Raw genomic sequence first — 26,636 nt, 5'->3', positions numbered from 1 at the left:
TCAGAATGAAAATCTATTTCAGAAACATCTTGCAGGCAACAATAATTGCAGACAACTTCCAGTTTCTGATATAAAAGGAACCGACTCAAAAACTTCTAGTATACAAGCCAAAAAACAGTTTAGACTGTGCTCAGTACATATAGCAGAAATGGGTAAATACCAAAATCTATTTAAGTCAGTAAATTTTACTACACATCTCACAGATTAGGCCATCTAATCAACACAGCATATTCCACAATCATAGTTCTACTCCTAGCTCTTCAGACCCATGTATTCCCCAAGAGAGTTTCAAAAGCAATGCGTTGAAAGACTGTACCCACAACAAGTACATTGAAGGAAAAGGAAATCTAACGAAACCTTTACAGATCTGGAGCAAAGATGGATGGAAACCAAAAGACAAGAAATAGAGCACAATTTTCAACAATAGCATCCACTTGACTGGGGCTGGGACTGTGATGCACCACCACCAGTAGACCTCAGGTTCACATCAACCATGTCTTCTTGCTTCGTTGAAGAGAGTGTCTCCATTCCCGGTAAGGCAGCAGCAATTTTCCGAAACAATGCCTGGACAAAAGTTAATCAGTACAAAGAATTCAAAGAAACTAAAAACAAAAAAGCTTCACAACTAAAGTTGGTTGCATCTGATTAATGGACTCCACCCACTTTACTTTTTCTGAGAATCATCAAAAGAAGTAAAACACCAAAATTAATGCGACTTGTATGAACTTCTAAAGATGCTTGCAATGATGCATGAAGAGAGGGCACCAAGCCAGAGGTATACCTTTATATTAAAGCCAGCTTTTGCGCTGGTTTCAATAAACATGACATTTAGCTCACGAGCTTTGGCTTCTCCTTCCTCTATGGAAACTTGCCTGTGGAATTATGCCCAGGAGATTAATGTGAGTAAAACGTAAGCAGATTGAACACAGTAAAACGTAAGCAGATTGAACACCAAAATTGACGAACTTGCAAAAAGTATCATAAGTAAAATATAAAAGACCCATTGATGCATTTTGGGCAACACATCGATAATCTCAACCAAGAGATCTCAAGCTGCCCCAGATGGTGGGTAAATCTCACACAAGAGTTATCGTACTTAGAGAGGAAACAATACCTACATAAAACTTATGATGTCTGGCAAGACTAGTTCTGACTTAAGCATGAAAAGAATGTCTTGGGTCTAGTCACTCAACTATTACATTTTTGGAGTGAAACGGTAAACTATGAGTAGTTGTGATTTTGGCCCTTCAGCAAAACGCAACAAACAAATTTGAGCTTAGATTAATTAACAAAAGAAAATATCAAGAAGAGCGATCACGGTTCTACCATCCAAAATTTTAAGAGCAATCATAATTCAGAAAACTGCAAAATATTTCATAACTTCCAGCAACTTCTAAGTTTCTAACACATCTTAGTATATTATTAGAAGTCAACATTAATTCAAATCTTAATAATTCTCCCAAACCTACTGAAGCCCTAAAATTACGATATACCCATAACCTCTGCCCACCATATATAATTTTTCCTTTTTTGGTAAGTAATAAAAATTTCATTAGGAAGTGCAAAAGGCAGAATCCAAGTACATAAGTATCCAAGAGAGGCACTTATTAAGACAGAGAAAGAGATACAACAAATCCATTAAAATGTAGCCCATTAAAGTCTATAGAGTGTGCCTCACACACACTTGTAGACGGTATTATTCAATTTCTATGTTATCCTACGCTATTGATGTCGATGTCAGAGGAACAAATTCAACCAATATCCCAATAGAAAATTTCTAATGACAACATTCTTAGACCCAAATCATATCTGCACCCTAATTTTATCAATTATGCTACATACCATAACAGGTACACTAAAATAGGACAGAAAATTCACCATGAACCCAGTCTAGTCAAACACTTGTGATATAAACCATCTACCTATTAATAAACTATTACCTCTTCTCCACAAGGTCGGTTTTGTTCCCAACAACGACAATGATGACATCGCTGCCCCTCTCAGTGCGAACCTCTTCTATCCACTTTGAAGTGTTTAGGAAAGTTTGCCGGCCTAAAATCATAGAGCACTGAAATAGTCAACAATCCATTAAGCATTCCAGCATCAAGGTCAAACAACTAAGCCAAAACACGACTGGTATCGACAAAGACTAAGAAGGAAGCCTGGATGCTGCCATATCACGAGAGTACATATGTTGCAAGTACCACATCAGGGACTTGATCATTCTTGAAGTCCAAAAGATAATAATAGTTGTATACAAGCAGGAATAAATCACTTGGAATCAAGCAAATAACTAACTGGAAGTCAAATTTCAAAATACATACTAGCAACATCATACACAATGACAGCAACAGATGAATCCCTAATGTAGCTTGGAATGAGACTTCTGAATCTTTCCTGTCCAGCAGTATCCCTGCCCTCATATAACATAAAAAAGGATCAAACTCCACAGGAAAATATATATATATATATATATATATTCTTAAGAATCAACAATACAAAAATAAAGTGTTGCTGATCACATGATAATGGTCATCAACGTGCTGGAATACGTATGAATCAAGAAAAAATGTAAGTCCATGGTTTCAGCATTATTCACCCGAAAAATATGCTTTTTGAGCAAGCATTGGGTAAATTCTTATGCATGTTGCTAGAAAATAAACTTTGATATACTTAATAGAAATTGAAAGTTCAAATTTGTGGGAACAACACAAATCGAGCTTTAGTGAGAGCAAAAGTAAACCTTGTGGCAGCTAGAAAAGTATTTGATGAGGCATATATAACAGGGAATAAAGTGTTTCATCTCTCTAGCAACACAAAATGGAGAAAAAGAAAGTATTGTATAATTTGATGTAGGTGAATAACATTGATTATACTAGGAAAGATAGCACAATTATGAAGTTCTAAATGCTATTTCAGTTAGCAATGGAAATTGAGGTATCAGCTATTGCAGAATAGAGGAATTTTACGAAAGTTTTAACAAAAACATAATACTCAAAAAATTCAAAGGTCATAAAAATGAAGCTCAGATATATTTTGCACGCGTCTATTAATGGTATTTCTTCAATGGATGTGTAAAAGAAGTGAAGAAGTAAGTTCCTTTGGATAAGGTGTGGCAACCCATATGAGAAACTTCATTAGGATTTCCTCTGGAGTGGATTAGGGATGAATTCAAATTCCATCTAGTAAAGTGAGATAAGGTGTGCTCCTCAATTTCATCTGGTGGGTTGGGCATTAGAAACCTGAGGGTTTTCAATCGGGCCCTTCTTGGAAAATGGTTGTGGCGATACAATATGGAACTGGAAGCTCTATGGGAATTTTTTTTTTTTTTTGATAAGTAATAAAGATTTTATTCATACGAATGAAATAGGCATCGCCCGTGTACACAGGAAGTATACAAAAGAAAAACACCTAATTACATTCTAGCTAAGGAAAGAAAGGCATGGACATTGTTTCCATCAAGTACAATGGCTGAAAACCATAGCATTAAAGTATGCATAAAAAAATTCTGAAACTCCTCCATTGTGCGTTCCCTATCCTCAAAACATCTCTCATTCCTCTCGGACCATGTGCACCACATGATACACAATGGGATCATCTTCCACACTACCGCCACTTGGGGACAGCCTTGAAGCTCCTTCCAACAAGCCAATAAGTCCACCCGCGGAGGCATTACCCAAGTAATATCCATTCTTCGAAAGATCTCATTCCATAAGCCCCTCGTGACCTCACAATGCAAAAGTAAGTGATCTACAAATTCTCCCTTTTTTTGAACAAATAGCACCAATCCATCACTATGATTCCCCTTTTTCTTAGATTGTCCGTAGTCAAGATCTTCCCAAGAGCGGCAATCCATACGAAGAAAGCTACCTTAGTAGGCACCCATAATCTCCAAATCCTCTTCCATGGAAATGATACATGATCTTGGGTTGACAACATCTTGTAGTAGTTTCTGACTGTAAATTTTTTTCTACCATTTCCCCTCCATTGCAACCTATCCTCTTGAGCCATAGTATTTCCCATAGAATAAAGCAACAGATACATCCTGCAGTTCCCAATCATGAATATTTCTATTAAAAAGAATATTCCACTAGTAAGATCCATGGGAAAATACCCTCATATCTGCAACAGAGGCCTCTCTATTAGCTGCAATACTATAGAGTGCTGGAAATCTCCTGTATAAAGCACACTCTCCACACCAAATATCATGCCAAAATCTGATTCTGGAACCATCTCCCACCACGCATCGTATGTGACTTTCGAAGCCTTGCCAACCTTTCCTAATAAATTTCCATAGACCCACTCCATGTCTCCCTCTTACTTCCTTAGAGCACCATCCTCCCCACCCCCTCTCATGTCTAGAATCAATAATCTCCTTCCATAGTGTGTTCCCCTCTAAGTGGTACCTCCATAACCATTTGCCCAATAAAACTTTATTGAACGTTCGCAAATTGCAAATCCCCAAACGTCCATTCGGAATAAGAGAACACACCTTGTTCCAGTTAACTAAATGGAATTTGGTTTCCTCCCCCAAAAAAATACTCTTATGGAGGAACTACAAGATTTAGAGAATAGGGAATTGACGGGAGACCTCTCGGAGAAGGCCCTTGTTAGAAAAAGAGAGGTTGTAACTGACCTGGAGAAGGTGTTATTGATGGAAGAGATTTCGTGGCAACAAAAATCCAGGGCCCTTTGGCTAAAAAAGGGTGATAAATGTACGAAATTCTTCCATAAAGTGGCGAATTCACATCGACGCAGCAACACTATTGAGTCACTCCACTCAGGTACCCAAGTGCTTTCATCCTTTGTTGATTTGGAAAATCATATTGTGCAGCATTTTGAGAACCAACTTTCGGAACCAGTATGCCTGAGGCCAAACCTTGATGGCTTGTCATTCGAGGCTATTGATTCACAAAGTGCTAATACATTTGAGGAAGATGAGGTGTGTAAGGTTATTAGTAACATGGCGAAGGACAAGGCACCCGGCCCAGATGGCTTCTCGATGGGTTTCTGCCAGGCATGTTGGGATGTAGTAAAATGTGATATTTTGCATGTTTTTGCAGAATTCCACTCTTTCCATAATTTTGAGAAAAGCCTAAATGCAACGTTCATTGCTCTTATTCCAAAGAAACATGGGGCTAAGGTAGTTGAGGATTTTTGCCCCATAAGCCTGGTGAGTGGAGTTTATAAAATTATCTCCAAGGTCCTGGAAAATAGGCTTAGCTCAGTGATGGAACATATTATTTCTAAGCCTCAAAATGCCTTCGTTAGGGGAGACAGATTCTGGATTCGGTGCTTATTGCCAATGAGTGTTTGGATCATAGGTTGAGGGAAGGCGTCCCAGGTATTCTTTGCAAGCTTGACATGGAAAAGGCTTATGATCATGTAAATTGGGATTTTCTTCTTTACTTGCTTGGTAGGTGTGGTTTTGGTGACAAGTGGATTTCTTGGATCCGTTGTTGTATATCTACCGTCCGTTTTTCAGTATTAGTTAATGGTACTCCTGCTGGGTTCTTTAACAGCTCACGTGGCTTGAGGCAAGGGGATTCCTTGTCTCCTCTCTTGTTCGTCATTGTTATGGAGTCACTGGGGCAGTTGGTGAAGGCTGTTGGTGGAGGTTTTTTATCCGGTTTTTCGATGGGTAATGACAAATGGTACTACTTCACTTTCTCATCTTTTATTTGCAGATGATACACTCCTATTTTGTGATACGGATACTGGTCAAATTCAATCTCTGCAAGCTCTCTTGTTATGCTTTGAAGCAGTGTTGGGGCTTAAGGTTAATCTTAGTAAATCCAAGATCGTTGCGGTGGGTGCGGTGCCTAATATTAACCACTTGGCGCAGTTGTTGGATTGCAAGGTGTCGTTCTTGCCTATGAATTATTTGGGTCTTCAGCTGGGGGCCAATTTTAAGGCTCGAGCCATTTGGGATGGGGTGGTGGAGAAAGTAGAGAGGAAGCTTGCTGGGTGGAAACGGATGTATCTATTGAAAGGGGATCGACTTACTTTAATTAAGAGTTCATTAACCAATCTCCCCACTTTTTTCCTTTCACTCTTTCCTTTGCCTGCAGAGGTGGCGACTAGAATTGAGAGATTATTCCGCTCTATGAAAATTGGTGATTGATTCCAAGTATGGAGGTTTGTGGGGAGGTGGAGCACTAGGGAGGTACATACATGGGGTGTGTGAAGCGGGAGTTTGGAAGCATATTAGAAGAGGGTGTGGGGTTTTGCTCGTCAGACTAGACTTGTAATGGGAGATGGCTCTAGAATTAAATTCTGGTACGACTTATGGTGTGGAGATAATGCCCTCAAGGATTCTTTCCCTTCAGCTTTCAGGATCACATGTGAGAAAGAAGCATCAATGGCCGATCTCATGGGAATATCTGGTGATCTAGTCCACTAGAATGTGAGCTTTACCAGGGTGGCCCAAGATTGGGAAATTGACAACTTTGAGGATCTCTTTAGACTCTTGTATTCCATGAAACCAAGCCCCTAAGGATCTGACACATTGTGGCGGTTACCTGCAGGAAAAGGTATATTCTTGGTTTGCTCTTTCTATAAGTCATTCACACAATCGCATAACAATCACTTTCCAAGGTGAAAGGTTTGGAGAAACAATGCGCCCCCCAAAGCGACATTCTTTGCTTGGACATCTTCTCTGGGTAAGATTTTGACGATGGATAATTTACGGAAACGCAAGGTGATTATAGTGGACTGGAGTTGTATGTGTAAAAAAAGTGAAGGGGTTGTGGATCATCTTCTACTGCATTGTGAGGTTGCTAGAGTGATATGGGAAGATGTATTCAAACGATTGGAGCTAGCCTGGGTTATGCCTGCCACTATGGTTGAGCTTCTAGCCAGTTAGACAAATCTAGGCGGTATTCTACAAATCACAGTTGTGTAGAAGATGGTTCCAATCTGTATTCTATGGTGTGCATGGCAAGAGCATAATGACTGGACGTTTGAAGACAAGGAGCGCTCATTGGAAGAGCTTAGATTACTTTTTGTTAAAACCTTATTTTTATGGGTCAAAGCTGTTGATTTCTACTGCCTTGATTTTTATGATTTTCTTGTTTCTATTTCTCCTTCCAAGATAGGTGTCACCTCTTGTATACCATCTTGTGTACTTGGGTTATGCATATTCTTTTAAATACAATCATTTCCTTATCCAAAAAAAAAAAAAAAAAGTTCCAAGCATTTAAAGCAAAGATCTCTACAAAATACAGAATAAATACTGGAGTTTCGAAGTGTTGTATAGCAATCAACATGATTTGCTTACAATAACATCCACCAAACATAGTACAACCCCTTTTCCATTAATCAAGATGAAATCACAAGATCAAGTACAAACATCCAGTATGGAATATAAGCTGCAAAAGATTTGAATGAAGCATTATCCATTTACATTCAGCAAAACTTTCCAAATGGTATATGGAAATATATAATGTCAGTTATCCTCCATCCATCACCATACCTTTACCCGATGAGCTCAGCATATTATTATTCTTTTTTGTTAACCCTTATTTTGAATAAAAGGTTTGCTTACTCATTGTATAAAAGCAAGCAATGAAGCCCAAGGAAACAATTTTTTGATTGGTAAAAAAAAATGAGAAATGGAATAAACCTCTAACTAATATCTAATTTCCAAATCTTACCACAACTGCAGCCGAACAGTTCGATCTTCAAGATACATAGTTTTTGATAGAAAATCAATACCTATTGTAGCCTGACAGTCAAAAAAAAAAAAAAATTAGTTTGACTCTAACTAAACATCAGTGAGTAAGCTCAAGAAAAAAATTGTAAACTAAAAATTGGCCACCTCAATTAGAGAGAGAGAGAGAGAGAGAGAGAGAGAGAGAGAGAGAGAGAGAGAGAGAGGAGAAGAAGGAAGGAACAATAATGACAAGAGGTATTTGTCTGCAAGAGACTGAACTTCTATCTTTGGAGGAATACAATAAATGGAGCTTGCAATGCATACAAAAGTACTATAATGTAACAGTTATCAGCACCACCAGTTACCATACTCAAATATATGGTAATTTCAATAGCTAGCATGCATATATAACCAACCATTTATCATGGACTTAAAGGCTCAAAATGAGCACTTCCAATGTGGTTTATCCTACGTCATGTCTTACCTTGGAAATTGTGAAACAACCCTGAGCACCAGATGATCAGAAAGTTATTCAAAAAATACCTCTCTTATTATGTTATGCTCCTGGCTAAGAAGGCAGCTTCAGTAAGGTACATATTATTGAACTAAATTATTTATTATAGAATTAGTGGCTAGACTATAGATCTGACTAAAAGAAATGAATTGGTCAGGATTAATACTAATATGTTAGAACATTACATTTAACTTCTCATTAATATCATTCAAAGTTGAAGCTACCTCTAAATTTTCAAGAGAGCTACCTCTAAATTTTCAAGAGTTCATTCACCGGTCATATAAATTTTTTATCATGCACACATCCTATCTAGCAAAACAGCACTATGCGTAGCTGAGGCAGCCATTGTCATTTTGATTGATTTGTTATTCCGAACGAAGACAGAGTAATGTATGTTACTTTGACCATTCTGATTCATCCAATAAATAAGCCATTTCAAAGATCTATCAAAATCTCAAGAAAAACAAAAAATGAAGCCCCTACATACCCTTCAGTCTTCGCTTAATGGGAATGTTTGGCTAGAACCTATAATTGCGCATCCATCATCGTGGTGTATGCATTATTATCTACCCAAAAGTAGTCATTGGCCAAAATTCATTATCCCGTCATAACTTTTTACTCTCAATTTGGGTCGATAATTGGTTTACGAAAAAATACAAACGAACTCAATTAAAATTTGATCGATTACAGCTTCTTAAAAACCAAAAACAATACATGGCAAGCCTTTCAACTCAAAAAACAAAGAAATAACAACATAACAAAGCAAACAGAGCTAGACCCAGAAACGAGAAATGCAGAAAGCTAGCAACAAACAGATCAAACAGCGAAGAGACTAAGTTGTATGTTCGATCAGGGGCCAGAAACATAGAGCAAACTGTGATCTGATAAATTGAAAAGAGGGATCTGATGGTTTTGGAGCTAACCTGATAGGTGTTGTCGAACTTGTCGTACATGAAGCGGGTGATGATGCTGGTTTTACCCACTGACTGGTCCCCCAAAAACACCAGCTTGTACTTTGCTAGAGCTGACACTGGTGCCATTTCTATTTTATAGAGATCCGAGATAGAGAGAGAGAGAGAGAGAGATTTTTTGTTACAAAAATCTCTGGGTTTGTAAAGGTCTGGTTTTTGGTTGGGTTGATATTTGATCTGAGTTTCGGCGAATATACTGAAAGGGAAATTATGGCCGAGTCATGCCTCTTGTTTGGGCTGGCACAGGTTACATGCCGATTGCCGGTGCCACTTCTTTTTCTTGGCAAAACGTGAAAAATAAAAAATAAAAGGAACAAATATTATTTTATTCTTACACTTTAAATACTTAAAACGGACGGAGTATACAACAGTTACTAAAATCCTGTTATTTCTTTCCATTTTTACGTTAGAATAAGATTAGTATGCCTCTCACCGCTCCATTTGATCACTTGTCAAAAAAATTTTTTTTTATTTAATGATTAAGAAAGTAATTTTAAATATATTATTATATTTTTTTATTTTTTAAAAATATTTAAATATATTAAAAAAATATAAAAAAAAAAAAAAACCACTGAACGATACGTCAACGATAAGAATGAAACGGTATAATAGTCCCACTCTTTTAACCTAAATTTTTTAAATAAAAAATGGAATCATATGCCAACAATTCTTGACTCTTTTAAATCTATATTAGCATAAAACAGGATTACGCTCCCCCCGATCTTTAGCTTGAGCACAGCTTTACTCATTCATGTCTTGTATGGTAGAGTTATGGTAGAGTTCGAGTACTGCTATAGCCCGAGAACCCACCGAAAAGACAAACATAATTATTTTTTTTCATATATTTTTTTAATCATTATAAATATTTTTTAAAAAAAATACATAATATTATTAAAAAATATTTTCTTAATCACTAAGTAAAAAAAAAAAAAAAAACAATGGTTTCATCCTATCTCATCTTATCATTATAACTTTTTTAAATTTTCACATAAAATATAATAAACAATTCAATTTTTTTAGTCTCAAAACAATAATAATATTAAAAAATAATATTTTAACAATATTTTATTCAACTTTTAACTTTCGTCTAAAATTATCTCATCATCCAAACGAGACCTAATTTTTTATGACATGATTTTACGACAAACAATACATCTATTCACCAATTTATAAGTAAGAGAGCTCTTTTGTTGGATTAATTAAGGGATACAATTTAGTGGAAAACCAAGATTGTATTTAGTGTAACATTTATAAACAGGATTCATAATTTGATCATGCTTGCTAGTGTAATTTAGTGCAAAGACGAAGAAAATTACGTAGTGTTGTATGCCACGAGCTCAAGTTCTATCAAAACATGTACTGCAGGATCATCACCTACACTAATGCACAGACTTTGAGATGAACCAAAAATACATCCAAAATAAAATAAAAAAATAAAAACTGGTCAGTGATGAATACGTAAGGTGCGAGCTCTCATGACCAAAATAATTGATAAAGAATATATTTACAAGTCCCAAGAAAAACTATATAAATCTATGTCTCGATGAGAAATGATTTGTACAAATTTCAATAGACAAATGTAAGTCTTTGTAAAAGAGTAAACCCCACCTTAAAATAATAAAAAAAAACTATTTTTAATTAATAGGACCCACTATTTAACAAAATGCTTACAAAAAGTCTACAAGCGAAAAAACAGTTTAGACTGTACTCAGTATATATAGCAGAAATGGGTGAATACAAAAATCTATTCAAGTCAGTATAGTTTTCTACACATCTCACAGATTACGGCCATCTAATTGACATAACATATTCCACAATCATAGTTCTACTTCCTAGCTCTTCAGTCAGACCCATGTATTCCCTAAGAGAGTATCAAAAGCAAGGCGTTTGAAAGATTGTACCCACGACAAGTACATTGAAGGAAAAGGAAATCTTCGAAAACTTTACAGATCAGGAGCAAAGATGGTTGAAAACCAAAAGGCAAGAAATAGAGCACAATTTTCAACAATAGCATCCACTTGACTGGGGCTGGGACTGTGATGCACCACCACCAGTAGACCTCAGGTTCACATCAACCATGTCTTCTTGCTTTGTTGAAGAGAGTGTCTCCATTCCCGGTAAGGCAGCAGCAATTTTCCGAAACAGTGCCTGGACAGAAGTTCATCAGCACAATGAACTCAAACGAAAAAAAATTACAAAAGCTTCAAAGCTAAAATTGGTTGCATCTGATTAATGGACACTACTCTTTCTGAGATTCATCAAAACAGTAGAACACCAAAATTAAAGCAACTTGAATGAACATCTAAAGACAGTTGCAATTGATGCATGAAGAGAGGACACTAAGCCAGGCATATACCTTTATGTTGAAGCCAGCTTTTGCGCTGGTTTCAATAAACATGACATTTAGCTCACGAGCTTTGGCTTCTCCTTCCTCTATCGAAACTTGCCTGTGGAATAATGCCCAGGAGATTATTGTGAGTGAAATCTAAGGCTGAACACCAAGATTGACCAACAAGGTATCATAAGTAAAATATAAAAGACCCATTGATGCGTTTTGGGCAATGCATCAATAAATCTCAACCAAGAGATGTTGAACTGCCCCAGATGGTGGGTATATCTCACACGAGATATCGTACTTAGAGAGGAAACAATACCTACATAAAACTTATGATGTCTGGCAAGAGTAGTTCCGACTTAAGCATGGAAAGAATGTCTTGGGTCTCACTCAACTATGACAATTTTGGAGTGCTACGGGATTCATATGGGCCACTGAGGAGTAAGCAATGATCTCCTAAAGATCGATCTGTCTTGAAGTGTTACAGTAAGCTATGAGTAGTTGTGATTTTGCCCCTTCCGCAAAATGCAACAGACAAATTTGTCTGTTAGGGCCCTTGAAGGTAGCCAGTGGCGGGCCCACCCCAGCAATCACAGTTTAGAAAACTTAAGCAAAATATGTCCTAACTTCCAGCAACTTCTAACAAATCTTAGAATCATTAAAACTCACCACGAATTCAAATCGTGATAATTCTCCCCAAATTTACTGAAGACCTAAAATTATGATACATCCATAACCTCTGCCCACCAGATATAATTTTTGCTTTTTGATAAGCACTAAAAATTTCATTAAAAGTGAAAAGGACACAATCCAAATACAGAAGTATACAAGAGAGGCAAGTATCTAGAAAGAGAAAAAAGATACACGAAAATCATTCAAATGAAGCCCATTAATGTCTATAGAGTGCTGCACCATATATACAAATATATAAACTGAAGACAGCATTATTCAATTTCCTAGTTATCCTAGGTTATTGATGTCGATGTATCAGGGGAACAAATTCAACTAATATTCCAATATAAAAATTCTATTGACAACATTCTAAGCCCCAAATCGTATCTGCTCCCTAATTTTATCAGTTAAGCTACATGCTATAACAGGTACACTACCATAGAAAGTTCATATGAACCCAGTGTAGTCAAACATTTGACTTTAATCAAGCATATGCAATATAAACCATCTACCGATTAATAAACTATTACCTCTTCTCCACAAGGTCGGTTTTGTTCCCAACAAGGACAATGATGACATCACTGCCCCTCTCAGTGCGCACCTCTTCAATCCACTTTGAAGTGTTTAGGAAAGTTTGCCGGCCTAAATCATAGAAGTAGTCAACATTCCATTAAGCATTCTGGAAACAGGGTCAATCAACTAAGCAAAAACATGACCAATATCAACAGAGACTGAGAAGGAATGCGGGATGCTGCTAATACCATGAGAGTGCATATGATGCAAGTACCACATCAGGGACTTGATCATTCTTGAAATCCAAAAGATAATAATAATAGAATACTAGCAGGAATAAATAACTTGGAATAAAGCAAATAACTAACTGGAAGTCAAAATTCAAAATACATACTCGCAACATCATACACTATAACCGCAACAGATGAATCCCTAATGTAGCTTGGAATGAGACTTCTGAATCTTTCCTGTCCAGCGGTATCCCTGCAGATAAAGCAAGATCACTAGTGATGTTTTGCAATCAACATGATTTGTTTACAGTCATATCCACCAAGCATAGTACAACCCTTTTAGCCTTCTCTTAGTCAAGATGAAAGCACAAGATCAAGTTAGCGGCTGTTGGAACAAACATCTAGTATGGCATATAAGTGGTATAAGATTTGAATGGAGCATTATCCTTTACATTTAGCAAAACTTTCCAAATGGTATATTGAAATATTTAATGTTGGTAATCCTCCATCCGTCGTCACACCTTTACCCAGTGAGCTCAGCAGATTATTATTAGTATTGACGTTATTACTGTTGTTGCTATTATTATTAATGTTATTATTATTTAACCCCTATTTTGATCAAAAGGTTAGCTTACTTCTTGTATAAGAGCAAACTATGAAGCCCAAGTAAAACGAGAAACATAATAAAGCTCTCACTAACGTATGAGTTAGTGTAGAATATATTGAGGTGCCAAACCTTACGATAATTGCAGCCGAACAGTTCGGTCCTCAAGATACATAGTTTTTGATAGAAAATCAATACCAATTGTAGCCTGATAATCAGAATAAAAATTAGTTTGACTCTAACTAAACAACAGCGAGGAAGTTCACAAAATAAAATTTTGCAAACGAAAAAATGGCCACCTCAATTAAAAAAATGTGAAAAAAAAGGAAAAAAAAAAACAGCAATGACAAAATAGGGTTTATGTCTGCAGACTGAGCTTAAATATTTGGAGAATACAACAAATGGAGATTGCAAAGCACAAAAGCACTATGATGTCACACTGATCAGCACCACCAGCTACCATATGCAAAACTATGGTAATTTTAATGGCCATCATGCACATATAACCAACCATTTATTGAAAAATTACAAGCTCAAAAGGAGCATTTCTAGTATGGTTTATCCTATGTCATGTCACGTACCTTTGAAATTGTGAAATGGCCATGAAAGTGGTCAGAAAGTTATTTTTTTATGACAAGGAATCCCGGAGACCGTGCAAACACAATGTGTCTTTTTACGCAGTTAAACCCTGGACCTGTGTAACGCATCCCACCACATGGATCAGGTAAATCAATGGCTTTTTCATTGAGTGGATGTGACCCCTATAAATTTTCTGCACCCAAGGGTTCAAACCTTAGACCTGGAAGGAGCATACCACCAAGACCAAGCCTGTCACCACTTGAGCCAACCCTAGGGTTTGTTCAGAAAGTTATTAAAAATACGTCTCTTAACATGTTATGTTCCTGGCTGAGAAGGGCAGCTTTAGGCCTGGTTTGGATAGCAAAAGTCTTCCATTTCATCTATCTCATCACATCTTATCTCAATATCCAAACACCACATACACAAATATTTTCCAATTTCAAATTTTTAAATTTTTCATCTACTCATTACCTAATCATTACAATTTTCTCAGACTTCCAAACAAAATACAAAAAATAATTCAAAATTTTTAAATCTCAAAACAAAAATAATATTAAAAAATAATATTCTAACAATATTTTAACTTTATAATATTTTTATTTAACTTTTTTTCTCTCCTTTTCCAAAACCCCATAAAATATCTCAACTCAAACCATTCACTTTTATTCACAAACCATTTAACTATTATTCACAGATCATCTCATCTTGTCTCAATATCCAAACCAGGCCTTACTGCAGAAGGTACACATTATTGCAAGATAATATGCGTAATAGAACTAGTGTCTACACTATAGATCTGACTAAAAGAATCTCATTCAAAGTTGAAGCTACCTCCAAATTTTCAGGAATTCATTAACTTGTCATATAAAATGCTCTTTATGGACACTCATCCGTTCCAACATCAGCAATTTGGTAAATTTTTTTATCACGTTCACGCATCCTGGCAACAGAACTATGACTACCTGAGGCATCCATTGTCATTTTGATTGTCTTTGTTTTTCCGATGAAAGATGCAGTAATGTACATTACTTTGAACGTTTAATTCCATCAAATAATTTAACCATTGTAAAGATTTATCAATATCTCAAGAAGAGCCTCAAATGAAGCCCTTATAGACCCTTCAGTTGTCGCTTAATGGTTATGCTTGGCTAGAACCTTTCACATCCATCATCGTGATGTACGTATCCTTATGTGCCCAAAAATAGTCATCGGTCAAAATTCAGTTCGCATCATAACTTTTACCTCTCCATTGTATTAACAGCACAAAGAAATGCACCTCATCTGCACATGCAAAGGACGTGCCAAGCCTAAATTCTCTAGAATAAATCTGTTGTATATGTGTCAATTTATCACTTGTAATTCTGACATATTGTTATCACTTGATGTATATAAATACCCACTCTGTATTCAATGAAAGACGACAAGGAAAGAAACTTTTTCTTTACAATTCTACTCAGTTTATTTGTTTTTAATATGGTATCCAGAGCCTTCTAGGACTCACGTCCATTGTTTCTGGCGGTTTTTCAGTCCAAGCTTAAAAGCTTTCTTCCATGGCTGAAACTCCTAAACGTTCTGTCACTCCTCAAAACAGCAATGCCTCTCCAAATGTTACTCTTACCTCTTCCATCACAGTGAAATTAACTCATGATAATTATCTTTTGTGGAAGGCACAAATCATGCCTTACCTCAAAGGACAAAACTTATTCGGGTATCTTGATGGGACTATTCTTGCCCCTCAAATGCTTGATAAAAGTACTCAGCAAATTACACCTGAGTTTCTTGCTTGGCAATGACCAAGCAGTCATGAGCATCCTTATCTCCTCCTTATCTGACCCTTTGATAGCACATGTTCTACAAGCATCCACTTCCAGAGAAATATGGGATGTTCTTGTAGATTTGTTTGCTACAAATTCTCAAGCCCGCATTATGCAAGTTCAAATGCAGCTTACTACCCTTAAAAAGGGTTCGGACTCCATTGTTGAATATTATCAACGTGCCAAGCTCCTTCAAGATACCCTTGCCATGGCTGGTAAAACTATCTCCTCCACTGATTTCATTACCTTTCTCTTGGCTGGCTTGGAGACAGACTACGATTCTGTTGTGACTTCGATTACTACCCGTGCTGATCCTCTGAATCCTGCACAAGTTTATAGTCATTTACTCACTCATGAGTCTCAGCTAAATCATCAGCATACCACTCTTACAACTTCACCTGAGTTTTCTGCTAACAATACTCAAAAGCAATCTGGTCATAATGCTTCTCGAGGCAGAGGTCCATCTCGTGGTAGGGGTGGTTACAGAGGTCGAGGTCGAGGCAGACATGGAGGACGTTCTTCTCCCTTCCCACCAAACTTTTTCCCACATAAACCCACTTACCAAGTTTGTCACAAACAAGGACACACAGCCGATACCTGTTACCATCGTTTTAACTACAATTTTCAATCACCTCCACCACCCTCTCTCTTAGCTAATTTCACCTCTGGTCCCCATTACACTCAAACACCATCACCTCACGTTGATAACACTTGGTACCCCGATTCCGCTGCCACACATCATTTTACTCATGATTTTTCTAACCTTTCTCTAAATCCATCTAAGTACACAGGTGAAGAACAAGTTCGTGTAGGCGACGGTACTTGCCTTCCAATTCATCATGTTGGCACTTCAACACTTCCTTCCACCAATGGCAATTTTCTTCTCTCCAAACTCTATCATGTTCCTTTAATTTCTAAAAATTTAATTTCTGTTAGAAAGTTTTGTGAAGATAATTGTGCATTTTTTGAATTTCATTCTTCCTTTTTCTGTGTAAAGGATTCCCACACCAAGAAAGTCCTTCTCCAAGGCCATGCTAAAGATGGCATGTATGTCTTTCCATCAAGTCCTCCATCTCTTCAAGCTCATGTTGGTGAACGTGTCTCTGCTTTCCAATGACACATTCGGCTAGGTCATCCGTCCATGCAACTCGTTCATAAAATAGTTTCTCAAGTCGGTCTTCCTACTAAATCATCATCTCCACCTGGTCTATGCTCCTTCTGTTGCAAAGCCAAAATCCACCAACTTCCTTATGGTCAGTCTTCATCAAGATCAGAAGCTCCTCTTCAACTTCTGTATTCAGACGTATGGGGGCCTGCACCAATGTTATCTCGTGGTGGTTTTAGATTTTATCTTTCCTTTGTAGATGACTACAGTCGATTTACTTGGATTTTTCCATTAAAGTGTAAATCCGATGTAGTCACAGTCTTTCTTTCCTTTAAACGTAATGTAGAACTTCTTTTTAATACAAAAATTCGAGCACTACAATCTGATTGGGGTGGAGAATTTAGAGCTCTTAATAATGCGTTGCAATCCTTTGGTATTTCTCATAGAATTTCCTGTCCATATGCACACTCACAAAATGGTTCGGTGGAAAGAAAGCACCGTCATATTGTCAAGACCGGACTTGCACTCCTTTCACATTCCTCAATACCTCATTCATTTTAGTCAGATGCCTTTGTCATAGCTGTTTTTCTAATTAATAGACTTCCAACTCCAGTTTTAAGCAATAAGTCACCCTTTGAAGTTCTATTTCATCAAAAGCTAGATTACATGTTTCTAAAGACATTTGGGTGTCAATGCTGGCCTAATCTTCGGCCATATAATAAAAACAAGATTAATTTTCGATCTCTTCCGTGTGTATTTCTTGGTTATAGCTCCTCTCATCATGGTTATCTTTGTTTTCATGTTCCCATTGCCAGAATGTATATTTCCAGGGATGTGTTATTTGATGAAAACACATTCCCCTTCTCTCTGTCCTCCACAAACCCACCCACTCAAAATAAGTCCACTCCATTGCACATGACTCCACTACCAAACTCGTTACCTTTCAATCCTGGGTCCTAACAACATAACTCCATTTTCTTGCCCGTTGCCAACTCAAGTCCACATACAATTAATTCTTTACCTCACGACCCAAGCCCACTTAATTCTTCCACTCCTACTCATATCACTCCCACCCGTAGCAACAATTCACAAACCATTGATTCATCATCACACAGCCCTGGCCCAATTAATTCTTCCACTCCCTACTCATATCACTCCCACCTGTAGCGATAATCCAAAACCCATTAAAACAAATCATCCTTTCGGCACTTCAGAAACAAGCCCATCATCCGAAACTCTCTCCTTCGAATCCAGTCAACCCTCTGCTTCTCCTAGGGCACAAAATCACTCATCTTCTCCAGCCGTTTCTCTACCCATCGAGCAACTATTTCCAAATATTCACCCTATGCAAACCAGAGCCAAATCAAATACAACCTGTCCCAAAATACGAGCGGATGGTACCATTTCTTGGCCTCTACCTCGAGCTCATGTGACCATCATCCCAGATGAACCAAAATTTGTCACCGAAGCTTCAAAATTTTCAGAATGGAGACACGCGATGCAGCTGGAATTCGATGCACTCATGTCCACCAACACGTGGTCCTTGGTTCCCCCTGCTTCAAATCAAAATCTTGTTGGTTGTAGATGGATATTCAAAACCAAGCTTCTGTCAAATGGTTCTATTGAAAGGAGGAAAGCCAGACTGGTAGCCAAGGGCTACAGTCAACTTGAGGGCTTGGATTACAACGAAACCTTCAGTCCTATGGTGAAACCCACTTCAATCAGGTTAGTTCTATCAATAGCAATTTCTTCTGCCTGGCCGATACAACAATTAGACGTCCAAAATGCATTTTTGCATGGGACACTTGATGAACAAGTCTTTATGACTCAGCCACCTGGGTTTGTACACCCTCAATTTCCTCATTATGTCTGCAAGCTCAACAAAGCTTTATATGGCCTTAAACAGGCTCCAAGAGCCTGGTATGCACGGTTGAGTTCTCGGTTACTTGAACTGGGCTTTATTGTTTGCAAATCCAATTCATCGTTGTTTATCTATTGGCATAACTCTGTGGTTGTATATTTTTTGGTATATGTGGATGATATAGTGCTTACTGGCTCTAATTCGGATGTTCTAAAACACATCATTTCTGTTTTAAGTACTGATTTTCCGCTTAAAGACCTGGGGTCTTTACATTATTTTTTGGGAATTGAATGTAATCGTACCAGCACTGGACTGAAGTTATCTCAAAAGAAATACATTTTGGAATTACTCAAACGGACAAACATGTTGAATTGCAAGCCTGTCGGCAGTCCTATGTCCCTTTCCACCAAGTTATCTGCCTTTGATTCGACCTCTGTAGAAGACCCCTCCTTTTATAGAAGTATTATGGGAAGCTTGCAGTATTTATTGTTTACAAGGCCAGATCTTGCATTCTCTGTCAATCGTGTGTGCCAATTTATGCATGCCCCATGTTTATCTCATTGGCAAAGTGTTAAAAAGAATTTTACGGTATCTAAAACACACATTGGACTATGGTCTCTGGATTACACATTCTCCCATTTCTTCTCTTTCTCTGGCTGCTTACACCGATGCAGACTGGGCTGGCTGTCCAGACGACATAAAATCAACTGGTGGTTACTGTGTTTTTTATGGCAAGAACTTGGTTTCATGGAGTTCAAAGAAGCAATCAACCATAGCTAGATCAAGTACGGAGGCAGAATATAAGGCACTAGCTCATGCTACTTGTGAATTATTGTGGCTGCAATCACTCCTATCTGAGTTAGGAATATTTTTAACAAAACCCCCTACTCTTTATTGTGACAATTTGGGGGCCACTTACCTCTCCATGAATCCAGTAATGCACTCCCGTACCAAACATGTTGACATTGACTATCACTTTGTTCGGGATCGTATTCAAGCAAAGGGACTTCAAGTTTCATTTCTATCAAGTAAAGATCAACTTGCTGATATATTTACAAAACCATTGTCCACTACCAGATTTTCAACATTGAGATCGAGCCTCACTATTCTTCCAGATATGCTTGGCTCACAGGGGCGTATTAACAGCACAAAGAAATGCACCTCATCTGCACATGCAAAGGACGTGCCAAGCCTGAATTCTCTAGAATAAATCTGTTGTATATGTGTCAATTTATCACTTGTAATTCTGACATATTGTTATCACTTGATGTATATAAATACCCACTCTGTATTCAATGAAAGACGACAAGGAAAGAAACTTTTTCTTTACAACTCTACACAGTTTATTTGTTTTTAATACATTGGGATCGATAATAGGTTCACGAGAAACGAACTAACGAACCCAATTAAACCTTGATGATCTATAAACTCTTACAAACAAGCAACAATACATGACATGTACTTCAATTCAAAAACAAAGAAATAACAAAGCAAACAGAGCTAGACCCAGAAAGCTAGAAACGAGAAATGCAGGAAGCTAGCAACAAATAGATCAAACAGCGAAGAGACTAAGTTGTACGTTCGATCAGGGGGCAGAAACACAGAACAAACTGTAATCTGATAAATTCAAAAGAGGGATCTGATGGTTTTGGAGCTAACCTGATAGGTGTTGTCGAACTTGTCGTACATGAAGCGGGTGATGATGCTGGTCTTGCCCACTGACTGGTCCCCCAAGAACACCAGTTTGTACTTTGCTAGAGCTGACACTGGTGCCATTTCTCTTTTATGGAAATCACAGAGAGAGAGAGAGAGAGAGAATTTTGGTTATCAAAAACTCGGTTTGTGTAAACAATTCTAAAGGATTGGTTTTTGTTGGGTTTGATCTTTGATCTGAATAGAGTCTTGGTGAATAAACTGAAAGAATGTAGAGAAATAATATGTAAACGAGTGAAATTTATGGCCGAGTTGTCACTCGTTCGGCCTGGCTCGGGTCATATGCCAATGCCAGTCCATTTTCTTGGCGAGACGTGAAAGGGAAGAAATGAATTGCAAGCTGTATTCAATCAACGTTAAAATAAGTTTTGCCACTCGGCCACACTTCCTTTTATTTTTATTTTTATTTTTATGTTATTTTTTGTATTCTTTCTATATATTACATATTGAATAAAAAATATATATATATACGATATATGGTGTATAAGGATGATAATAAAATTTTTCTAAATAAAATTGATTTTTATTTAAAATTAAAGCCCACTAATCATTTCCCTTTTAAATTAGTCCATTGAAATCAAGGGAAAAAATTATGCTTTTGAGTCAATAAGCACCAAACTATCCTCCATCCGATCCCATCCCATGAGCTTGAGAACAGCTTTCTTAATGTCATGTGGTGTAGATTCCATACAAATACACTCTTAAAAAGTTACACCAAAACAATATGAACTATAAAAATAAATTATATTTAAGCTCTATTTAGATACAGAAACGATTTTATTTCATCTCATCTTATTATTACAATTTTTTTAAATTCTCATACAAAATATAATAAATAATTTAACTTTTTTAAATCCCAAAACAAGAATATTATTCTAATAATATTTTATTCAATTTTAAACTTTCATCTCATCTCATCTCACTATCAAAACGGGACCTTATATTTCACTTAAATCTAATTCCAATTGAAGGATGAGGGTCAATCTTTTAGATTTGGTTGTTAAATTCATCTCAACTCAGTCATTAATAAGACTTATTACTTTTTCAACTTTTTATAAAAAAATTTAAATTAATCTCAACCTATTTCATACATTTAAAACATATCTTAACATATTTGTATTCAGATACATCTCAATGGAACTCACAAAATATTACTATTTATAAATTAATTTAAATCATCTGAGATAATCTCAACATCCAAACGCATAATACTTTCAATTATTTTATCCACAGACATTTTTTTTATATTTTGAAGATAGGAATGAACCGCACATGGACGTTATTTCATTAAGGGGATACTTAAGGAATGGAATGAGAATTTTGTGAATAATAGTAAAATGATATATAAATAGTGATGAGATAGTTTGAGTTAAGTATTTATTGAGTTTTGAAAAATGAGAGAGAAAAAGTTGAATATAAAATAGTATAAAATTAAAATATTTTTAGGATATTTTTTTTAATATTTTTTTTTTAGATTTGAAAATGTTGATTTTTTTTTTAAAGTTTCGAAATTTTGTAATGATAGATTTAAAAAATTTATAATGATTAATTTAAAAATATTTATATTTAAATAATATTTGAGAATAAAATAAAATGAGATAAAAATTATTTCCAAATATCCTCTAAATATTGTTCGTGAGTAATGTGGATTCTAGTACTAAAAACAGCGGGTGCACAAACTGTGTATCAGTATCTTTCCGAATGTTAAAAATATTTGAATCTAAAAATTATAGAAATCTTGATTTACTATATTTTTTAAGATTACCATTTTAAAAAATTCATGCCCGGTAATATGCATTATTACGATGGTGAGGGTTAAAAGTTTAATTAACTAAAATTCTCAAAATTTTTGAGTCAATGATTAAATTTTTAATAATTGATATTAGAATCGAGACCACGTCACTAATTTAAGTTACGTAAAAGGTGATTTATAGATTAGATTAAAATATATTGATATTATTTATAGATATAATATTAACTATTAAGTCATTGAATACTGATAAATAAATGAAGTTATTAAAAGAAAAAATGTTACCACAAATCATAATTGATAGAACTTTTGAATACTAATTTAGTTAAAATTTTTACACGACATCACATTTAAGGACGTGTTTGTGAACCTGTCTTAAGATGGAGTTATGAGACCATTGAAACGAAAATGCAGTTTGAATAGTGATTTGAGATGAAATAAATTGATATGAAAGTTGAATCAAATTTTATTAGAATATTATTTTTGAAAATTTTAAAGTAAAATATAGAAAATTTTTATATTTTAAAATTTGAAAATATTAAATTATTTATTATATTTTATATAAAAAATTTTAAAAATTATAATAATTAAATAATATGAGACGATATGGAATGAAAAGGTTATAGTACGACGGGGCGGAATGGACGCGCAAAATGGAATGAAAAGGTGGAGGATCTGACAACTGCATGAAAGAGGGAAACAAACACGCCCTAGCCTCAAGTTCACTAATTTCACAGCCGTTAAGGGTTTTAGCACAACAAAAGGGTTTTGCTGAATGCTGAACTCCTCCGCCTCAACTTTATCATCCTCCTCTGATGTGAAATGATTATCGACTCAACTACCCAAGATTGAAATACTCGAATCCATTACCCTCCACTGATAAATTTCGGTTATCACTTCACTGGCATAACCCAACCGAAGGAGCCCTCAATGCATCGGACCCGTTTTTCCATCTTCACCCGTCGGATGCTCACAAATTCCAACTGTATTCGCACCACCTCCAATTTCCCTTACTCCAATCCCCAAAACCCTAGACCCAATGGGTGGTTCGCCTTCTTTCGCCAGTTTTCATTCACTCGGCGCGCACCGGCATCGGACCCAAATGACCCATCCACACTCATGAAGGAAGACAGTGTCGCGGTTTGTTCTCAAATGTGGTTGGAGAATTTCCGTGAACCCGACAGGTTAGTGACCAATTTGAGTTCGTATTTACGCCGGTTCGAGTTGTGGGTTTTGGCTTACCAGAAGGTTTGCGCCGACGAGACTGGGGCGTATATGACCCGGGGCTCGATTGAAAGGTCAGCCCTCGAGGACCTTTTGACACTGCGAAATGCAGTGCTTGATGATAGGTTTAGGTGGGGGGCTCGGTTGGATTTCTTTTTAAAATCGCCCAAGGACAAGACGGATTACAGGTCATTGTCGAAGAGAAAAATTAAGGCGATATTGACAACCTCCCAACCTGCCCCATTTCAGGATAGGATCGTCCAGGAGGTGTTGTTTATGGTTTTGGAGCCGGTGTATGAGGCTCGGTTCTCACCAAAGTCGTTTGCGTTTAGGCCAGGAAGGAATGCGCATACAGTGTTAAGAGTGATCAGGAGGAGTTTTGCAGGATATCTGTGGTATATAAAGGGTGATTTTAGTACCATTCTAGATGGGATGAAGGTTGGGTTGGTGGTAAATGCTTTGATGAGGGATGTTAGGGATAAGAAGGTTGTCGATTTGGTGAAATCAGCATTGGTTACGCCGGTGATCACTACCAAGGTTGATGATGGGGAGAAGATGAAGAAGAAGAAGAGAAAGTATCAGAAGAAGAGGGTATTAGCTGAGGACGAGCCTAAGCCTGACCCGTATTGGTTGGAGACGTTTTTTGGGTTTGCCCCAGAGGAGGCAGAGAAGCTTCCTTCTTGGGGGCATTGTGGTATTCTTAGTCCACTCTTGGCTAACATTTGTCTGGATGAACTGGACCGCTGGATGGAAAGTAAGATTAAGGAGTTTTATCGCCCGTCAAAGAGCGATGTCATATGGAATAAGCCAGAGGGGAAGCAGAACAAGGGAACACGTCTTGGCCAGAATTTGTGCCAACAAGTGGGCCAGATAAGACACGTAAGGTGGATTATGTACGATATGGGGGTCACATTTTGATTGGTGTTCGGGGACCTAGAGCGGATGTGGCGACATTGAGAAAGCAGTTAATTGAGTTTGTTGATCAGAAGTATATGCTCAAGATTGACAATGAAAGCCTTCCTATTGAACACATAACTAAGGGTATAATGTTTCTTGACCATGTCTTGTGTCGGAGAGTAGTGTATCCTACTCTACGTTACACTGCTACGGGTGGGAAGATCATTAGTGAGAAGGGTGTGGGGACCCTTTTGTCTGTCACGGCAAGCTTGAAACAATGCATTAAGCAATTTAGGAAGTTGAACTTTCTGAAGGGGGATAGGGATCCAGACCCACAACCTTGTTTCAGAATGTTTCATGCCACCCAAGCACACACAAATGCACAAATGAATAAGTTTTTGTCAACAATGGTTGAGTGGTACAGGTATGCCGACAACCGGAAGAAAATCGTTAACTTCTGCTCTTACATTTTGAGGGGTTCACTAGCTAAGCTCTACGCTGCAAAGTACAAGCTCCGTTCACGAGCAAAGGTATACAAGATCGGTGCTCGGAATCTTAGCCGTCCTTTGAAGGAGAAGAAAGGTCAGTCACCTGAGTACCATAATTTGCTGAGGATGGGTCTTGCTGAGTCAATTGATGGGCTTCAATATACCAGGATGTCTCTTGTACCCGAGACTGATTATACCCCTTTCCCAAGTAATTGGAGACCTGATCATGAGAAGGCATTGCTTGAATATATACGGCTTGAAGATCCAAAAACTTTGGAGGAGCAACGGAGTTGCATTAGGGAGCAAGGTCTTGTTTCACCCCAGGATTACATTTCAATGCTTGTTTGGAACTATAAAAGAAATGCAATTGTGTTGGATAGGCTTTCCCTAGTAAATAGCAACGGCATCAGTTCAGGAAAAGATCAACAGTTATTGTTGGGTTCAAACCATGAGGACCATGATCATGTAACCAAAGAAATGGAAGAAAATGATGAAGGAATCCATGCGGCACAAATGTAAGGCTATGTCTTATATTATGTGCTTAGAAAGTGCAATCCATCAATAACTGCTCGGTGTGCTGGTTAGATAAAGCAAAAGCTGATTTGGAAAGCGACAGAGTGAAAGAACACAATTGTTAATTTCAAGTCGCAGATATGTAAGTTGTGTTTCTGCTTTGTGCTTGAAAAGAGAAATTCTTGTGTAAAAATTTTTTGTGCTTAAAAGAAGCAAGGCAAAGCTTGTGACAGCAATTTGCTAGTGAACAACCTTAGGAATGAGGAAGTACAGAGAAGATTGTATAATTTCAAATCTGTTATTAGTTTATAAATGAGAAGATTTCATCACATTGGCTCAACTTCTAGTGTTTGACAGTTTTTTTTTTTAACCATTTCACTTTATGGTTACCAGATAAAAAACAATTACATTTTATAATTATTATTTGCTTTTAGATTCCTTCAGAAATGGAATGGTCTCAAGAGCTGAAAATCTTTGTATGGATAACTCTTAAATATGAGAGATAAGCCAGCCCTTCATGTTTCTGTATTTTGTCTGCTCTCAATCTCTTTAAGCAGCTGCTCTTAAGCCAATTAGAAGTCCAGGCAACCAGCACGAGTTTTTGTTTATTGCTAGTTCCTTTATATTCTGCTTTGTCAGTGAATGAGGATTCTCCAACCTTTATAGAGCATAATAATGAGCATGCCTTCCTTCAACATAGCAGGAACCTACCTACATTAATGCTCGTATTATTTCCAGTCCTTTTTGTTTTAGACATTCCTCACCATACTCTGGCTGCCCATTTTGCAACAAAAAACTGAGAGGCACCTAAACAGAGACTCTTAACTTGAGCACTTTGGCCTATTTTGTTTTTTTTTTTCTTGGTCAAATCAAGATTTGAAAGAAAAAGGCTGTTGAGTGTTAACTTCAAGAATTGGTTGACAGTATTTATCTGAGACATATGGTGTTAAAAAAGTTGTCTTTGAATTTTATATGTTGCTGCTACAGTATATTTGCATGCAGTGTCTTGCCTGTTTGTGTCAGCAGAATGAAATAGTATGTCACATTCTATTTGCATGCAGTGTCTTGCCTGTTGCTGATACTGTCTTTCCAAAATCCTGTTTTTTCCGTATTGTATCTATGGTACTTAATACACCTTAGGCATAATCATTGCATACCCACTTTTATATAACATTATTGGTAAATGATGCACAGTGTTG

At 37.0% G+C, this 26,636-nt stretch overlaps 3 protein-coding genes across 3 annotated transcripts; 1 reads left to right on the top strand and 2 right to left on the bottom strand.

Annotated features, from left to right (window-relative positions):
• Window positions 1-71: 71 nt before the first annotated feature.
• Window positions 72-9,440, bottom strand: LOC121237048 (ras-related protein RABH1b-like). Its single transcript, XM_041133601.1, has 6 exons — window positions 9,092-9,440; window positions 7,656-7,726; window positions 2,325-2,413; window positions 1,941-2,052; window positions 782-872; window positions 72-564 (listed from the first exon to the last, which is right to left on the bottom strand). The coding sequence occupies exons 1-6, from the start codon at window positions 9,206-9,208 to the stop codon at window positions 418-420; spliced, it is 627 nt and encodes a 208-aa protein (XP_040989535.1). The 5' UTR covers window positions 9,209-9,440; the 3' UTR covers window positions 72-417.
• A 1,417-nt stretch (window positions 9,441-10,857) lies between these two features.
• On the bottom strand, window positions 10,858-20,890 carry LOC121237047 (ras-related protein RABH1b-like). The gene is made up of 6 exons (XM_041133600.1): window positions 20,512-20,890; window positions 13,631-13,701; window positions 13,054-13,142; window positions 12,677-12,788; window positions 11,496-11,586; window positions 10,858-11,287 (listed from the first exon to the last, which is right to left on the bottom strand). The coding sequence occupies exons 1-6, from the start codon at window positions 20,626-20,628 to the stop codon at window positions 11,141-11,143; spliced, it is 627 nt and encodes a 208-aa protein (XP_040989534.1). The 5' UTR covers window positions 20,629-20,890; the 3' UTR covers window positions 10,858-11,140.
• Window positions 20,891-22,991: 2,101 nt separating this feature from the next.
• LOC121237044 (nuclear intron maturase 2, mitochondrial) lies at window positions 22,992-25,768 on the top strand. The gene is given in 2 exon segments (XM_041133596.1): window positions 22,992-24,347; window positions 24,350-25,768. Coding segments are annotated over 2 exon segments (2,196 nt in total). The 5' UTR covers window positions 22,992-23,245; the 3' UTR covers window positions 25,444-25,768.
• Window positions 25,769-26,636: the final 868 nt, after the last annotated feature.

Source organism: Juglans microcarpa x Juglans regia, chromosome 6S, assembly GCF_004785595.1.
Source record: "Juglans microcarpa x Juglans regia isolate MS1-56 chromosome 6S, Jm3101_v1.0, whole genome shotgun sequence".
NCBI classification, from domain to species: Eukaryota; Viridiplantae; Streptophyta; class Magnoliopsida; order Fagales; family Juglandaceae; genus Juglans; species Juglans microcarpa x Juglans regia.
The sequence above is the reverse complement of the archived record's forward strand: the minus strand, read 5'-3'. Positions and strand labels throughout refer to the sequence as shown.